Below are 18,782 nucleotides of genomic sequence, written 5' to 3'. Positions count from 1 at the left end.
CTCTTAGGCACGTGGACCATCGAGTTTCTGGCCCACCAAGTCTTGAGCTTGTGAGCCAACACGATTCTCAAACGACGGGACGCAGTGGCTGAGAGATTCCACCAGAAGGTCCCCAGTTCCGACGTTAGCAGGCTCAGACACTCTTCCGTGCTCGATAAGAGTTTGTTTGAGCCTAAGGATGTGGAGCTAAGCGCTGAGAGGTGGAGGAAGTCCAACCGGGACTCCCTCATCCATAGGGCCCTGACATCGAGGCCCTACAAACCTCCAGCAGCCCAACAGCCCCGTCCAGCTAAGGACACAAAGAAGACGACAGCAGAAAAGCCGAAGGTGTCTAAGCCCTTTCCTGCCAAGAGCAGAAGGAGCAAAAAGTCCTCTAGGGGAGGTAAAAATCCTAGAGGAAACGGCTGAGGCCGTAGACGCTAGGATTGGCAGTCCCCCTGCATGTCCACCAGTGGGGGGATGCCTACAAAATTGCGCGACAAGGTGGCAGCAACTTGGGGCAGATACCTGGACGATTTCCGTGATCGGTCAGGGTTATCGCGTCCCGTTCATAGCTTCTCTACCTCCCCTGACAGCGAATCCAGTGTCATTGAGCTCCCTTACTTTGGGATCAGTAAGGGGGCAGGCCCTCCGGGCAGAAGTCGAGACCATGTTGAAGAAGGATGCTCTCCAAGAGCTAGTGGACGGGTCCCCAGGCTTCTACAGTCGACTCTTTCTTGTAAAGAAGGCGTCTGGAGGCTGGAGACCAGTCATCGACCTCTCAACCCTAAACGGGTTTGTCAAACAGACTCCGTTCAGTATGGAGACGGCAGACACGGTCAGACTTGCAGTGAGACCACAAGACTTCATGTGTACACTGGACCTGAAGGACGCGTACTTCCAGATCCCAGTCCATCCGTCTTCAAGGAAGTACTTAAGATTTTGCCTAGACGACAAGATCTACCAGTTCAAGGTGCTGTGCTTCGGTCTCTCCACAGCCTCTCAGGTGTTCACCAGAGTGTTCACCCTGATATCATCGTGGGCTCACAGGATCGGCATCCGTCTCCTTCGTTATCTGGACAACTGGCTGATCCTAGCGGACTCGGAGGCAACCCTTCTTCGCCACCGAGACAAGCTTCTCGAACTTTGCCAGGATCTAGGGATCATGGTAAATTTCGAGAAGTCCTCTTTGCAGCCCTCTCAGAAACTGGTATACCTAGGCATGGTCATAGACACCAATCTCCACAAAGCCTTCCCATCAGACGACAGGATAGCAAGGCTGAGGAAGGTCGCAAGGCCTTTCCTCAAACGAGAAGAACTTCCAGCCCAAGCGTGGTTACGTCTCCTCGGCCACCTCTCCTCCCTGGCCCGTCTGGTTCCCAACGGTTGCCTCAGAATGAGATCTCTCCAGTGGCGACTCAAGTCCCGGTGGAATCAAGGACATGATTCCCCGGACACTTTGATCCCCGTGGGTCATGCGGAACAGACAGACCTCCAGTGGTGGGTGGCAGACGAGAACCTACGAAAGGGAGTGGATCTTCTCGTACTTCCCCCGGATTTGATGTTGTTCTCGGATGCATCAAAGAAAGGGTGGGGGGCCCTCGTTCTGAACCACAGGACCTCAGGCCTGTGGTCAGAATCAGAAAAGTACCTTCACATAAACCTGCTAGAAATGAAGGCCGTGTTCCTGGCTCTTCAGAAGTTCCACCAAGTCCTGGCAGGCCACTCAGTGGTGGTGATGAGCGACAACACCACGATGGTGGCTTATATCAACAAGCAGGGAGGTACCTTTTCAGAACAGCTATCCCATCTTGCAGTAGAGATTCTGAGATGGTCCAAAGTCCACTCGATCACACTGGCGGCTCGCTTCATTCCAGGCAGAAGGAATGTGCTCGCCGACAGTCTGAGCAGAGCGACGCAGATAGTGAGTACCGAGTGGTCTTTGGATCCTCAAGTAGCCAACAAAGTCCTGACTTTGTGGGGTTCCCCGACTGTGGATCTGTTCGCTACAGCATTGAACTTCAAGCTCCCGCTGTACTGCTCCCCAGTCCCGGACCCCAAGGCTCTCTGGCAAGATGCCCTCCAACAACAGTGGGACGACATCGATGTGTACGCCTTTCCCCTGTTCTGTCTGATGAGGAGGGTGCTCAACAAGACCAGAATATCGGTCAATCTATCAATGACCCTGATAGCTCCGCTATGGCATCACGCACAATGGTTCCCGGACCTTCTGCAACTCCTTACGGAGATTCCGAGAGAACTCCCTCCACGTCACGAGCTACTCAAACAACCACACGCCAACATCTTCCACAAAGCCGTAGCTTCGCTTCGACTTCACGCCTGGAGACTATCCAGCATCTCCTCACTGAGAGAGGATTTTCGCAACAAGTTGCGAATAGGATGTCTGGACACCTGCGCAAGTCATCCGCAGGGGTCTACCAGGCGAAGTGGCGAGTCTTCTGTGGTTGGTGTCGTGGAAGGGGTATCTCTCCACTCGATGCCACTATTCCAGCAATAGCGAAGTTCCTCTTGTATTTGCGGGAGGAAATGCGCCTTTCAGTCTCGGCAGTGAAAGGCTATCGCTCAGCCTTAAGTCTTGCCTTCAGGCTTAAAGGAGTGGACATTTCTTCCTCGCTGGAACTTTCTCTTCTCATACGAAGTTATGAACTTACCTGCCCTCAGTCGGAAGTGAGACCACCTCCATGGAACGTGGTTCGAGTTCTCAGGTCTCTGAAGAGACCTCCCGACGAACCATTACGCCAGGCTTCAGATCGCCACCTTATCTGGAAGACGGTGTTCCTGCTAGCGTTGGCCTCGGCCAAGCGAGTCAGCGAATTGCATGGTCTCTCATACGACATCGCCCATTCAAGGGGATGGGGGGAGGTAACGTTCAGGTTCGTCCCTGAGTTTGTTGCCAAGACTCAGAATCCGGGAGTGCCGGACCCTCTTTCCAGGTTTCGAGTCTTCGTTCTGTAACAGATGACCCAGACCATCTCCTACTGTGCCCAGTAAGGAGTCTGAGGTTGTATCTTAAAAGAACAGCTGCAGTTCGTCCCCAGGTGCAAGCCTTGTTCGTGAGCACTGGGAAAACGAAGAGGAGGGTCACCAGGAATACTATCTCGGCCTGGATTCACAAGGTAATACACCTGGCCTTGAATCCTGACCCTTCTCCGTCACGTCGCCCTAGAGCACATGATGTCAGGGGCATAGCTACGTCCCTGGCCTTCAAGAAAAATTATTCAGTGACGCAGGTCCTGCAAGCTGGGGTGTGGAAGCGTCAGACCACCTTCACAGCCCACTACCTGAAAGACGTGACACACAGGAGGCTCGATACGTTCTCTATTGGCCATATGGTGGCTGCACAACAGCCACCACATGGACAAGTAATGGAAAAGTAGCAGAAGGTTGAGGGCATTGTTACCCGGTTTTAGTCTGCGTGAATGAAAAGATCTGTCTGGCCCTTATTCTTTTCTTCATCCTCTCCTCCCTTGGAGAAAGCAGCATCCTGGGTTCTCTGCACAGCTGACCTCAAACCACTGCAGGTAAACCATGCTTTCTTGTGTTCCTAGTATTAAGTGTAATACTGTCATGTCCCCATACCCTGACAAGGTGGTATTGGGAGAGTACTAGCCTAGAATTCCATCTGAAGAACTCCAGGTCAACTTCCTAGGACGAGTCACTTCTTCACCTTCACACACAGCTTATGTAGGCTGCAGCAGTTTCACAGCATGCTAGCGAGGTGCAGGGACTCCTTATTTCCTGAGTACTTAAACACTCGAATATGGAGTCCCCGGGCAAAGCCAAAGTCAGTATGGCAGGGACTTACCGCCCTTCCTAAGGGTTGAGTCATCCCATGTAAATAGCGTGGTTTGTATTTCAGTTATGGAACAAATGACAAATTCGTAGATAATTTGTATTTTTCCTAAATATACAAACTTTAGCTATTTACACATATTTGCCCGGCAGCCCTGTCCCCCGGGATAAGTCCTACCTCCAAGCAAAGTGACTAAATCACAGGTATGTGAACGGGAGTGGTAGCAAGCTACCACCCCCTACCCCCGCTAACTAGCAGTGTGGGTAGTTAACCCTCGTTAAAATTCTAATGGCTCGTCATTCAGCTACGCTGAAGTAATTACCCCATGTAAATAGCTAAGGTTTGTATAGTTAGGAAAAATACAAATTATCTACGAATTTGTCATGTTAATCAGATTCAGTAGGTTGGAACTATCGATTCAAAATGACTCGAGTCAAATGATTCTCCATGAATTGAATCGATTCGATTCGCTTGGTGTAAACGCAGCCTTAGTGATGTACTGTATAGCCATTTTACTTTAAGTACGACATTGATATTTCTTCAGTGCTGTGCCATATGATTTTCTTACTGATTATGTATTAATGTATCTTAATTATAGGTCCCTTTGTTCATTTTTATATTTTTGTTCCAGAATTCCTGGTAGGCTTCCCCAAGTAACTTTTTCATGTGGTGAACAGTATTTGAATGATGAAGAGATTCCAAGGGAGCACAAGTTTATTTTGCACCCCATAAAGGAGATGACATTGGGCGTTTTCTCACATGTTCCAGGTGAGCTGTAATTTTGTTTTTATAGTATTACCAGTGTTTGCATACAGTACACAATCCCTTTCTTTTTCTCACCAGTTGCAGTTTAGTGCTGTCAGTATACTTTCAGTTTAGGCATCACTTACAGGTCTTTACAGTGTTCCTTTTTGCCCCTAGCTGATGTCAGGATGCCAGAGAACTTCAAATCATTCATTTATTGCCCCTAGTGCCGCTTGCGTTGTGTCTGTACTTAGGTTCTGAATGGCCTCATAGGCCCCAGAACCCAGCTATATTACCCAGATTTAGAATCCTTTCTTTTCTCACCACAAAGGGTGCCCTGTATCCTATAGTTATAGATCATCTCTCATCTCATTGCAAGTGTTGGCTAACTGCAGTTTATCTAAATTATTTAATTTTATCCTATACATCAGTAGGTTAAAGATTTGTTTGCTGTACTACAATCTGCACAACTACAGCATGTTTGGCATTGTAGTCAAATATAATTATTGGAACTATTTTCTGATGTTTTTCCAGATAATCTCCAAGTTCCGAATGCAGTTTTCAATTATTTTGCAATATGGAGATTTGCATATAATGCTCATTTACAGCATGTGTTATATTTTAGGGCATTATGCATGACATTGGAAAAAAATAAAAAGTAATTTTTTATATATTTATCTCAATCCGTTTCCAGTGATGATAAACAATGGATACATAATCAATTAAATTGTATGATACTGTATAAACTTTTCCCATCTGTGCTTTTTCCATTAGATACATAATTTCAAGATTTTTTATTTATGCAAATTAATCTAATGAGAATTAGTTAGGAAAGCAGTCTATGAAGCATAGTAAATAGGCCTGGTATAAATTTAGCCACAGCTTAATCAACTTTTTTATATCTTATTTGTTATCCTTGCACTATAAAAAGTCATTATAAATAGTGACAACGGAGTTGGGTTTTTAAATTTCTATTTCTATTGTGTTTGGAATATACTGTAGTAAAACTTTAAAACAATTCTAAAGTTTAACTTGTACAAACCCTTAGCTCAAAGTTGGTAACTGTATTCCTATTTAGCAATGAAGATAGTTGTGTTTCTTATCTCTCAAGTTCATCATAAACTTTTACTGTGGAATTAATGCTTATAAAATATTATATTCCTACCAAGCAAAGATTGGCTTTCAATGGTGATTATCTTTATTATTGGGAACATATTTAAGTGTTTTATGAAAGCTATCAGATTGTGACTGAAACATCTTCAGGTAAGAAGATACTATATCCAGTTGGTGAATTGAAGGTTTTGGTAAGAATTGATTTGATAAATCATTATTTTAATGATTTAGAGGAGCCATGTAATGATGTTTTTATTTAAATCACTTGTAAAAGCCAAAATTTATACACCCATACATCTTGTTTATGACTTAAAGACATTCATATTAATACATCCTTCTGCAGGTGCAAGTTTACAAACTGGTCCATATTGTATTTGAAAATGAGTTGTAAGGAAACAGTAATACTTCACATCAATAATAGTTAAGAACAGGTGGATGTTGTAGAAGTATTACAATTGTTTTTGGTTGAATATAACTTGTGAGCTACACAAGTATTTCAGAATATAGAATACATATATCATAACGGGAATTTTCAGGAGCATGCCTTAGAAATACGTAACTAGAACTCTATTATTTTGTTACTTTCAGCAAGTGGAAGTAGTGATGGAGGAGGAGCAGAAGTTGAAAAGCTATACATGGAAGGCCAGGTTATTCAAAAATTCGAATGTCAACCAGTAGGTGAGTTTAGAGGAATTTTATCTCTAGAAGATTTTATTGTGCTTTCTTCAATAATCATTGTTTTTATACGTTCTCAACATTAAATAAGTGGCACAGTATGATACTGAAAAAGAATAAATGGGTTGTAAAGTATTATAAATGCTATACAGTTGCCTATTTCAAGAAAACAAGTTGAATTTGCAAGTTTTCAATATTTAACTTAGCCGGTGATTATAATAGCTGCAACTCTGTTGCTCGACAGAAAACTCTAAGGTAAAACTCGCCAGCGATCGCTACACAGGTAGCGGGTGTGCCCAACAGCGCCATCTGTCGTCCAGATACCCAGTACTCAATGTAAACAAAGACTCAATTTTCTCTCTGTCGTGCTATCGACAAGACGTACTTACTCGCTGTTGCTAAACTGGAGTTTTTTCACAACTAATTGGTGAAGTACATTATTCTAGTTTTGAGCTTTCGCTGTGCAGGGTTTCTCTTCACACAAATCCTTGAACTCTTTTTGATAACGGATTCTTTGTTGATGACTTTTTGATAGTTTTTTTAATTCCCCTTTGACCAATTCAAAATGGCTGACCCTTCACAAGTCCCAAAATTTAGGAAGTGCAATGCTAGGGACTGTTCAAGGCGTCTTCCGAAGGCTTCTATCGACCCTCACACTGTTTGTTCCAATTGTCGGGATAAAACCTGTCAATTGGAAGATCGGTGTGAGGAGTGCGTTGGGCTTTCGGAATTCGATTTTATCGAATTCCAAAAGTATACACGTAGGCTAGAGAGAGATAGAGTTAGGAGAAGTTCCTCTCGTTCTATCGATATTTCCTCTCCTCATGCCCCACAACCTATTCCTTCCCCTGTAGTGGTTGCTCCTAATCCCCCTTCTGGCACTCAGGAACCTTCGATGGCTGATATGATGCGTGCCATCCAGGCTCTGGGTGAGAGAGTTGAGTCCCTTGCTAGTGACCGTAATCAACTTATGGCGGATGTGAAGGAGCTGAAGTGCAAAAGTGCAGTGGGAAGTGTTAAAGTGAGTGATAGTGTTGTGGATAGTGTTGCGCTTGAGGGTTCGTCTGTTCGTGCCTGTCGTCCTCCTAGTCCGGGACCTCTTGCAAGCTCCCAAGTCCAGGGGAGAAGCAATGTCGTACGACGCATGGGTTCGAGAGGCTTTAATCAGCGAACAGACGTTCCCTCCGTGGTATCGGGCGTATTTACCCAAGATCGCCCCTGCCTAACTAAGACGAGAGAGCCCATTTATACCTCGTCTTCGGAAGGTGTTTCTCGCAAGAAACCCTGGACCAAGGTCTCACGACCGTTAAAGCGCAAGTCGGTCCCTTCCGCACAAGTCCAACGGCCCAGTTGTAGCCACTGGGTCAGTTCGGACTCGCTGCAGTCATCCGATGACTGCTCACCTCCTAAGAGAGGCAAAGCGGTACCGCTTCAGACAGTTACACCGTCTGTCGCCGCACCTGCTCCTGTAGACCCTAAGTGGTCTCTACTGCAAGACATGCAGTCTAAACTAACGTCTCTTATGCAGGACTTTCGTGCGGAGAAGGTTGCTGCCGCACCAGCTAGTGCAGCTCCTTGCCTACAACCGCCCACACGATCGGTTGTGCGTCCGGTGGACGCTGAGGTAACCTTCTCACGCACACCAGTTGAGAGAGTTCCGCCACCCATGCGTTCCAGTGTGATCTGCCAGCCGCATGTTGACGTTCAGCGACGCACGGAGGTCTCCGTTGACGTTCGTGAGGTTCAACAACCGTCAGAGTTGTTTTGTTTTGACGCGGTGCGTCAACCTCCGCAACCCAGTGTGGTTGCCACTGCTCACCCACATCAGTCCAGACAGTCTGGAGTAGACGCTGTGCGTCCCCGCGCTGCTATGGTTGTTGCCAGCTCACAGACTGGGCAACAGTTCCATGACGTTGCGTTCGGCTCAGTCACGCATGCACCCGTGCGACCGGACTCAGCTAACCAGCCATTACCCACTCCGTTGCCGTTCCCTCATCAGTTATCGGATGAGGGACTTTCTGATGATGATGTTGCTGCACACGTAGATGAACCGCATTCAGAACTGGACGAGCCTAAGTCTACGCAACCCTCTTTGGACTTTAGGAAAGTTTTGGCCCTGTTCAAAGAGATGTTTCCGGACCAGTTTGTTTCTGTGGCTCCGCGTTCTCCTCCGTCAGAGTTTGTGTTAGGCATGCCGTCATCCACTCCTGCCTTTACTAGACTCGTCCTCGCACGCTCGTCCAAGAGAGCTTTGCGTGTGATAGGAGAATGGCTGCAGTCCAAGAAGAGTTTAGGGAAGACAGCTTTTACGTTTCCCCCTGCTAGACTCTCTTCTAGATCGAGCGTCTGGTATGCCACGGGAGAAGTTCTCGGCTTGGGAGTTCCTGCCTCTGCCCAGGGCGACTTCTCAAGTCTCGTAGACTCTCCCCGCCGCCTTGCCATGAGACGCTCAAAGATATGTTGGTCATCTTCGGACCTGGACCACCTGTTGAAAGGTATCTTTAGAGCCTTCGAAGTTTTTAACTTCTTAGACTGGTGTCTAGGAGCTCTAAGCAGAAAGATCTCTCCGACAGAGAAGGAGACTTCCTTGCTCATTATGTCCTGCATGGACAAGGCCGTACGTGATGGGTCTAATGAGCTTGCTGCATCATTTGTGTCCGGAGTCCTTAAGAAGCGTGAAAACCTATGCTCATTCCTTTCAGCTGGAGTTACACCATGCCAGAGATCCGAACTTCTGTTTGCTCCTCTTTCCAAGTGCCTTTTTCCAGAAGACCTGATTAAGGAAATTGCCGCTTCTTTGATACAGAAGGACACTCACGATCTTGTTGCGTCCTCCGCTCGCAAAGCCACCCCCCTTTGCCTACCTTGTCAGCTAGACCAAGGATAGACACTCCAGCGTCCCGTTTTATTCCGCCCTTTCGTGGCAGAGCCTCCAGCAGAGGAGGTGCTCGTACCGAAGGGAAACGAGGAAAGAAGAAAGGAACCAAGTCCTTTAAGGGCAGAGTCTGACTGCCAGCTTCTTCAGACAGCAGTGGGAGCCAGACTCAAGAACTTCTGGCAGACCTGGGAAAAGAGAGGCGCAGATGCACAATCTGTGAAGTTGCTCAGAGAGGGGTACAAGATCCCGTTTGTACGGAAACCCCCTCTAGCAACGTCTCCCATCGATCTCTCTCCCAGGTACAGAGAGGAAGACAAGAGACGAGCCTTGAAACAGGAAGTGTCTCTTTTACTAGAGAAGGGAGCGGTGGTCAAAGTCTCAGACCATCAAACCCCGGGATTCTACAACCGACTCTTCTTGGTGTCAAAGAAGACAGGAGGGTGGAGGCCGGTGCTAGACGTCAGTGCTCTGAATGTCTTTGTCACAAAGCAGACGTTCTCCATGGAGACCACAAAGTCGTTTCTAGCAGCGGTCAGAAGGGAAGACTGGATGGTCTCTTTAGACCTAAGGGACGCCTACTTCCACGTCCCCATCCACCCGGACTCCCAACCTTTTCTGAGATTTGTTTTCGAAAAGGTTGTCTACCAGTTTCAAGCCCTGTGCTTTGGCCTAAGCACAGCTCCTCTTGTGTTTACGAAGCTGATGAGGAATGTAGCCAAATTCCTTCATTTAGCGGACATCCGAGCCTCCCTCTATTTGGACGACTGGCTTCTCAGAGCTTCTTCCAGTCGTCGCTGTCTGAAGGATCTAAAGTGGACTCTAGATCTGACCAAGGAATTGGGTCTCCTTGTCAATATGGAAAAGTCACAAGTGGTCCCATCCCAAACTATTGTGTATTTAGGGATGGAGATTCACAGTCTAGCTTTTCGGGCTTTTCCGTCGGCCCCCAGAACAAGCCAAGCCCAGTTATGCATCCAGAACATGCTGAAGAAGGAACGATGTTCAGTCAGGAAGTGGATGAGTCTGATAGGGACGCTATCATCCCTGGAACAGTTTGTGTCATTAGGAAGACTACACCTCCGTCCTCTTCAATATCACCTAGCATTTCACTGGAAAAAGGACAAGACGCTAGAAGCAGTCTCGATCCCCACCCATTTCCGAGAAGATGAAGTCTTGCCTGACTTGGTGGAAGGACAGTATCAGCCTCAGAGAGGGTCTGCCCCTGGCTGTTCAGACTCCCAACCACGTTCTCTTCTCGGACGCATCGGACGTAGGCTGGGGCGCGACATTAGACGGTCGGGAATGTTCGGGATTATGGAACTCGAGTCAAAGGACAATGCATATCAACTGCAAGGAGCTACTGGCAGTACATCTGGCCTTGAAAAGCTTCAGGTCTCTCCTTCAAGGCAAAGTGGTGGAGGTGAACTCGGACAACACCACTGCTTTGGCGTACATCTCCAAGCAAGGAGGGACCCACTCACTGACGTTGTACGAGATAGCAAGGGACCTGCTCATCTGGTCAAGAGGTCAAAACATATCGCTAGTAACGAGGTTCATCCAAGGCAACTTGAATGTCATGGCAGATTGTCTCAGTCGGAAGGGACAAGTAATTCCAACAGAATGGACCCTCCACAAGGATGTATGCAAGAGACTTTGGGCCACTTGGGGCCAACCAACCATAGATCTCTTTGCAACCTCGGTGACCAAGAGGCTCCCAATATATTGCTCACCAATCCCGGACCCAGCAGCAGTTCATATAGATGCCTTTCTCCTAGATTGGTCACATCTAGATCTATATGCATTCCCACCGTTCAAGATTGTCAACAAGGTACTGCAGAAGTTCGCCTCTCACGAAGGGACAAGGTTGACGCTAGTTGCTCCCCTCTGGCCCGCGAGAGAATGGTTCACCGAGGTACTTCGATGGCTAGTAGACGTTCCCAGAACTCTTCCTCTAAGGGTGGACCTTCTACGTCAGCCACACGTAAAGAAGGTACACCAAAGCCTCCACGCTCTTCGTCTGACTGCCTTCAGACTATCGAAAGACTCTCGAGAGCTAGAGGCTTTTCGAAGGAGGCAGCCAGTGCGATTGCAAGAGCAAGGAGAACATCCACCCTTAGAGTCTACCCATCGAAGTGGGAGATCTTCCGAAACTGGTGCAAGTCAGTATCTATATCTTCGACCAGTACCTCTGTAACTCAAATAGCTGACTTCCTCTTATACCTGAGGAAAGAACGATCACTTTCAGCTCCCACTATCAAGGGTTACAGAAGCATGTTGGCATCAGTCTTCCGTCACAGAGGCTTAGATCTTTCCAACAATAAAGATTTACAGGACCTCCTTAAGTCTTTTGAGACCACGAAGGAGCGTCGTTTGGTTACACCTGGTTGGAATTTAGACGTGGTACTAAGATTCCTTATGTCAGACAGGTTCGAGCCGCTACAATCAGCCTCCCTGAAAGATCTCACCTTAAAGACTTTTCCTGGTATGTTTAGTCACAGCTAAAAGAGTCAGTGAGATTCATGCCTTCAGCAAGAACATCGGATTTTCATCAGAAAAGGCTACATGTTCACTACAACTTGGTTTTCTAGCCAAAAACGAGCTACCTTGTCGACCTTGGCCGAAATCGTTCGATATTCCCAGCTTATCGAATATGGTAGGCAATGAACTGGAAAGAGTCTTATGCCCTGTGAGAGCTCTTAAGTTCTATTTAAAACGAACTAAACCTTTACGAGGCCTTTCTGAAGCTTTATGGTGTTCTGTTAAGAAACCATCTTTGCCTATGTCAAAGAATGCTTTATCCTATTTTGTCAGACTGTTAATACGAGAAGCTCATTCCCATCTGAGTGAGGAAGACCAAGCTTTGCTGAAGGTAAGGACACACGAAGTTAGAGCTGTCGCAACTTCCGTGGCCTTTAAACAAAATAGATCTCTGCGAAGTATAATGGACGCAACCTATTGGAGAAGCAAGTCAGTGTTCGCGTCTTTTTATCTTAAGGATGTCCAGTCTCTTTACGAGGACTGCTACACACTGGGACCATTCGTAGCAGCGAGTGCAGTAGTGGGTGAGGGCTCAACCACTACAATTCCCTAATTCCATAACCTTTTAATCTTTCTCTTGAAATGTTTTTATTGTTGTTTTTTGGGCTGTCCGGAAGGCTAAGAAGCCTTTCGCATCCTGGTTGATTTGGCGGGTGGTCAAAGTCATTTCTTGAGAGCGCCTAGATTAGGGGTTTTGATGAGGTCCTGTTGTATGGGTTGCAACCCTTGATACTTCAGATCCTAGGGGTCGATCAGCATCCTAAGAGGATCGCGAGGCTCCGTAAGGAAGACGTACTTAAAAAGGCAGAGTAATTGTTCAAGTCGACTTCCTTACCAGGTACCTATTTATTTTGTTTTTGTTATTTTGATAACTTCTAAAATGAAATAAAAACTCTTAGCTCATAATAATGTAAACATATTTTGCTGGTCTCTACCCACCCCCTTTCTCACCTTTCTCACCAGACGCCAGGTAGGCCTCCAGGCCTGTCAGTCGTCCTGCTTCAAGAACTGTCTCCATTCTTGGCGATCCTCATAGAGCCTCATCTCATCAACTTCCCGCAAACTGAAGCCTCTCCTCTCTACTCCTCTCTCTATGTTTTGTAGCCATCTCAGTTTTGGTCTTCCTACCGGTCTCCTTCCTTCTGGTGTCCATTCCAAAAACCTTACAGGATATCGCTCTTCCTCCATTCTTTTGACATGTCCAAACCATCTAAGCTGTCCTCTCTCCACAAAATCCAGAATCCCCTCCACTCCCAGTTCTCTTCTAATATCTTCATTTCGTAGTCTATCCAGTCTTGTCACACCTTTTATGAGTCTTAAGGCTTTCATTTCAGCTGCTTGGAGTTGGCTTCTAGTTCTTGATGTTAATGTCCATGATTCATGGCCATAAGTCAATATTGGTCTTAAAATAGCTAGGTATATTATGGTTTTCACTTTGCGAGGTATGTTTCTGTCTTTCATTAGTGGGTAGAGCAGATACAAATTGTTACTAAATTTCTGAACTCGGGTAGTTATTTCCAGTTTTGGATCGTTTTGGTCACAAAACTCCACTCCTAAGTATTTGAAATTTCTACACTGTTTCAATGTATGACCTTCTAATTCTACATCTACGTTGTTTGGTGTTCGTGATAGGTGCATAATCTCTGTCTTATCCTTGTTGATCCGCATTCCATTTGCTGTTAAGATCGCATTCCAGTTGTTGACGTTTTCTTGGAGAGCTTCTGCGTTGGGGGCTATCATTGCGTGGTCATCTGCATACAGAAGGTTGATGATCATATCTTCGGCTTCGTCCTCGCCTCGTTCCCTCATACATTTGTCTAGGAACAATATAAAAAGAAGTGGAGAAAGGACGCTGCCCTGTCTTACTCCTGATTTAATTTCAAACCAATCTTCATTCTCTTGATTTGTTTTTACTCTGGATTTGATGTTTTGATAGGTGTTATAAATTGCTCTTATAAGTTTCTCAGGGATTCCATAGTAAGGGTCTTTTAGGGCATCCCATATTTTCATTCTTGGTACTCTATCAAAAGCCTTTTCTAGGTCTATAAAAGCAATATATCTGTCCCTGTTCCATTCCCAGCTTTTCTCGAATATCATCTTGAGTGAAAAAATCATATCCGTTGTCCCTCTTCCTTGCCGAAAACCACTTTGCCATTCCCCCAGCTTTGGTTCAACATATCCTCTCAATCTGGTTTCAAGTATTCTTTCATATACTTTAAAAGTGTGTGACATTAGGGATATTCCTCTATAATTGCTGCAATTTGTCTTGTCACCTTTTTTATAGATTGGGCATATTAGATCTCTTCTCCAGTCTTCAGGTGGTATTTGTCCATTCCAGAGTATGTCGATTAGTTCCAGCAGCCAAATGACTCCATCCTCACCCATGTTTTTAAGGAGCTCTGCAGGTATTGTATCCACTCCAGGGGCCTTACCATTTCTCATCCTCTTGAGGGCACTTTTTACTTCCTGTGTCGTTATGTCAGGTTCTGCATCCCCAACCACATCAAATTCTACATGTTCTTCAAGGTCATCATTTTCATTGTTTAGTAGTGTTTCAAAGTGATGCTTCCATCCTAATTCAATTTCTCGGGGTTCGGTTAAAATTGTCCCATCCATAGGGTCTTTGATTACATAAGTGGGTGGTTGGCTTCCCTTTCTATAGTTTTTAGCAGTGCTATATATGAGTTTTCTAGTACCTTGGAGATCATTTCCTAGGTCTTCTCCTATTCTTTCCCACGTTTCTCTTTTTGTTTGAGCTTTTATTCTTTCTGTTTCTCTCAAGGCTTCTTTATAATTATTGTGATCTTCCAAGCTCAAAGTTTTCATCCATTTTCTGAAAAGTTTCATTTTATTTGTAACAGCGGACTTAAGTGTGGGAGTCCACCAAGCAGTTTGTTTTTTCCTCCTACCTCGAACTCTTTTCTTCTGCACTGTATTATTAGCAGCGCCTACTACAGCCATCTTAAAGTGTCTCCATTTTTCATTTGGGTCGTTGCTCTCCTGTTGCATTTGTTTAGCTCTACTGATTTCGTTTTGATATCTAACTAAGCATTCCTCTTCTCTCATATTCTCTAGGATAAATCTTTCTCTCACTTGGCTTTTAATTGGTTTAGGTTTCACTGTCTTTAATTTAATTAAGAGAAGCCTGTGATCTGAATCAAATGACACAGAGGGAATACTTTTTACATCTCTTACCATATTTTTGTTATTTGTTATTGCCAAGTCAATCATTGATTTTTCAGTGTATACTCCTAAGGCCGAGTTCCACCGATACCATGTCCACTTGTGGCTGTCTCTATGATTATAGAAAGAGTTCATTATGGACATCTGGTTCTGCATGCAGAAATCAATTATGTTTTCTCCTTCTCTATTTCTGTCTCCAATGCTAAACGCTCCTAATATTCTCTCTATGCCTGTCCTGTCTTGCCCAATATGTCCATTCATGTCTCCAATTATTAATACATTCTCTACATATGGGACAGAATCTTTTACTTCCTGCAGATCTCTGTAGAATTCTTCCTTTTCTTCTTGAGGGCGGCCCTGCTGTGGTGCATACACCTGAATTATACTGGCTTTAAACATTCCCAACTTAAAGGAAAAGCCAATAATCCTATTACTCTTGTAATTTACATGACTAATTTTTCCAGCTAGCTCTTCCCTCACAATAAAGCCTACTCCGTGTCGTGCAGCTCTTCCACCTTTGTAAAGTAATTGGTAATTGTTATGCAATAATTTTGTTCCTTCTCCTGGTAAACGGGTTTCACACAGTCCCAAAATGTCTATATTTCTCTCCTCCATCATCATGATTACCTCCTCCTCCTTACCTCGCAAAGTACTTAGATTAATTGTTCCCAATCTCAAAGCTCCACTTCCTTGTCCATGTCCAATAACATTCCGAGTCAGGATGTGCCCGGGCATCCTTTGATCAATGGGTCCGTCCTGAAGCAAGTCGTGCGGTTCATGAGCAATTTATAGCGGCTCACCGGCTTGCTAGGCCTGTCGTGAGCCCTCAGAGCTGTTAATTCGTACCATCCATAAGCCTTTTGCTTCCTAATAGGTCACAGAGGTTCCAACATAACCCCCAAGCAGTCTTATGGTAGGCTTAAGCCACTGCACCTCTACAAGGTTACACAGCTCCTTTTCCCAATGTATGTTGGCCTTGGGACCGCAGTGGATCGGCTAAGTTAAATATTGAAAAATGTTATTTTGATAATAAAATAAATTTTTGAATATACTTACCCGGTGATTATAAATTAAAGGACCCTCCCTTCCTCCCCAATAGAGACGCAGTGGAACGAGGAGAAAATTGAGTCTTTGTTTACATTGAGTACTGGGTATCTGGACGACAGATGGCGCTGTTGGGCACACCCGCTACCTGTGTAGCGATCGCTGGCGAGTTTTACCTTAGAGTTTTCTGTCGAGCAACAGAGTTGCAGCTATTATAATCACCGGGTAAGTATATTCAAAAATTTATTTTATTATCAAAATAACATATTAATAAGGTTATACTGTATATTCAAAAGTTTAGGTTTGTAAAAATTTATCTTTTTTAGTATTTTAAATCTGCCTTTTATTATTTATCTATACCTTCATGCATGCGGTAACCTTATCTCATTCCAGAATAAATCCTTTGGATGAGTCCAGTGGCTAATCTTAAGAATGTGGCACACTGGTCTCGTAAAACTAATCTATGGTATATTAAAAAAAGAGTACAGTAGTTACGATTTGCCTGTATTCATCGAGATCATGGCTGCATTCGGTTTTGCTATTGCCAGTTACAGCAACTGATGAGACTTGTCTCAATTTAACAATAAAGTGGTAGTCAGCAGAATTTGTAACAATTATTTTGTTTACTTGTGATGCCATAATTGTTACAACTTATTTTCTAAATTGTTTAATCTAATTTACTAAGTGTTTCAAAATTGCAATTTTTTACCCAAAAAAGATTTTCAGTATTACAGCATACAGTATTTGGGTTTCTGATTGCTTGTGATGAGCATAATTAAAAAAAAAAAAATAATAATAATGAGTACAGTATATTCCCTCCATATCCATCCAACAATGATAGAGGTTCAAATGGAGAAGGTGTTTCTTTAAAATGTGAAATGAAAAAAACTGAAATAAAAATGCCCATAAAATATATACTGTACATCCAAACACAACCTTCACTAACATAAAGGATGGTGTCTTGCCTGGCCGTAGGAGGAGTGGTGATGCAGGATTCCCCCACCCTTTTCACTATTCCTTACCTAAAAATTTGGTAATTGGTGAATGTTCTAATTTTGAAAAGGCAAACAGGTACCCACAGACTAAATGGGGCTGAATAAGACAGTAATAAAAATTCCAACAACCATGTTATAACTCTAGCGTCATACAAATATATTGATGACTGCATTTGCAGTGGAAATATATTGAAGAAAAGATGATGGAATAAGAAAATAGAATTATAGGGCATTTGTGAAATAGTGCATAAGTTACCATCAAATTAATCTTCAATTTGATTTGATAAAAAACTGATTTGATGAAATTGTTGCTATCTAGTCTTCAAATGGACCCTTTCCATGATAATTAGCTGGGAAGTACACATTTATTATAAATAAGGCATTTACTCCACATGAATCACCAGAAAATAGAATGCTATGTGGAAGGATTGATTGGTTTATTGTAACTTCTTTTTCAATGTGTAAAATTTATATTTCAGACAATTATATTCAGCTAATTTTTCACTTACATTTACAGTGGATAGATACTATATGAATCAGAAGAAGGCTGCTGTGATCAAAGCAGCACAACCAAACAGGAAAGCTGGTTTCATAGACAGGCCTGTGAATTCCTACAGACCCACTTCAAAACATGCACATACAGTAAGTATGCAATTGTATATTTGCTTATAATTTCTTTGTATATAAGGAAATGTCCATGTAAAACATATACATAATTTTTTATGCTTTCATCCTTAATTTTTTACTTGAGGATAATCTACAATTATTTATCATACAGTGCCAGAATGCCATGTTTTATTTTTTTAGAAAATGTAATCATTACTTAGTTTCATGTTATCAGGGCAATTATTGTCATTATTTCCTCTCATCAGGTTGAACTCGAAGAAAGAAAAAAACAGGAGGGTAAGAAAGCAAGAGATGACAAAGAGAGAGTTATGGAGATGTTATTTACTGCCTTTGAAAAACATCAATATTACAACATCAAGGACCTGCAAAAGCTTACTCGTCAACCCATTGTAAGAGCCAAGTATTGTGGTTTAACTTTTTACTTTACTTATTTTTTTAACAACTGAACTTTATTACTGTATTATTATTATATTATTTGAAATTTTCAATGGAGAAGGAAGAATACAAACAGATGGTGGGATGAATAATAACATGTTATAGTTTAATCGGTGTTGGAGATTCTTACTTGCTGCCCATTGTACTGAAAATTGATTTTGTGGGTTGAACATAAAGTTTGGATGCCTAATTGTGAGACTGGATGGCGGTATCACACAGTAGTGTAATTACTGTACTTTGATAGTCTCATTTATGAAAATGAAATTTAACTCTCTCAACATATGAATGTGTTGAGGTGGTTTGCCCATGTTGAGAGAATGGAAAATGGCTGTCTGCTAAAGAGGGTGATGAGTGCAAGAATTGATGGGAGAAGTATGAGAGGAAGGCCAAGGTTTGAATGGATGGTTGGAGGGAAATTAGCTCTGGGTGATAGGAGGATAGATGTGAGAGAGGCAAGAGAGCATGCTAGAAATAGGAATGAATGGCGAGCGATTGTGACGCAGTTCCAGAAGGCCCTGCTGCTTCCTCCGGTCGCCTTGGATGACTGCGGAGGTAGCAGCAGTAGGGGATTCAGCGTTTTGAAGCTTCATCTAGGGTGGATAACGGGGAGAGTGGGCTGTGGCACCCCTAGCAGTACCAGCCGAACTCGGTTGAGTCCCTCGTCAGGCTAGGAGGAGCGTAGAGAGGAAAGGTCCCCTTTTTTTTTTCATTTGTTTGATGTCGGCTACCCCCAAAAATTGGGGGAATTGCCTTGGTA

General features: G+C 44.0%; 1 protein-coding gene across 1 annotated transcript in view; it reads left to right on the top strand.

The window, feature by feature from the left end:
• TfIIFbeta (transcription factor TFIIFbeta) overlaps positions 1-18,782 on the top strand; it is a 76,367-nt gene that overhangs the window by 28,581 nt on the left and 29,004 nt on the right. The window contains exons 3-6 of the mRNA XM_068392308.1: positions 4,425-4,561; positions 6,239-6,328; positions 17,481-17,605; positions 17,836-17,979. Coding sequence (XP_068248409.1) covers positions 4,425-4,561; positions 6,239-6,328; positions 17,481-17,605; positions 17,836-17,979 — 496 coding nt within the window. The remainder of the gene's footprint in view (positions 1-4,424; positions 4,562-6,238; positions 6,329-17,480; positions 17,606-17,835; positions 17,980-18,782) is intronic.

The sequence above is a fragment of the Palaemon carinicauda genome, chromosome 18 (genome assembly GCF_036898095.1).
Source record: "Palaemon carinicauda isolate YSFRI2023 chromosome 18, ASM3689809v2, whole genome shotgun sequence".
Classification (NCBI taxonomy): domain Eukaryota; kingdom Metazoa; phylum Arthropoda; class Malacostraca; order Decapoda; family Palaemonidae; genus Palaemon; species Palaemon carinicauda.
This window is presented reverse-complemented; position numbering and strand designations above follow the sequence as displayed.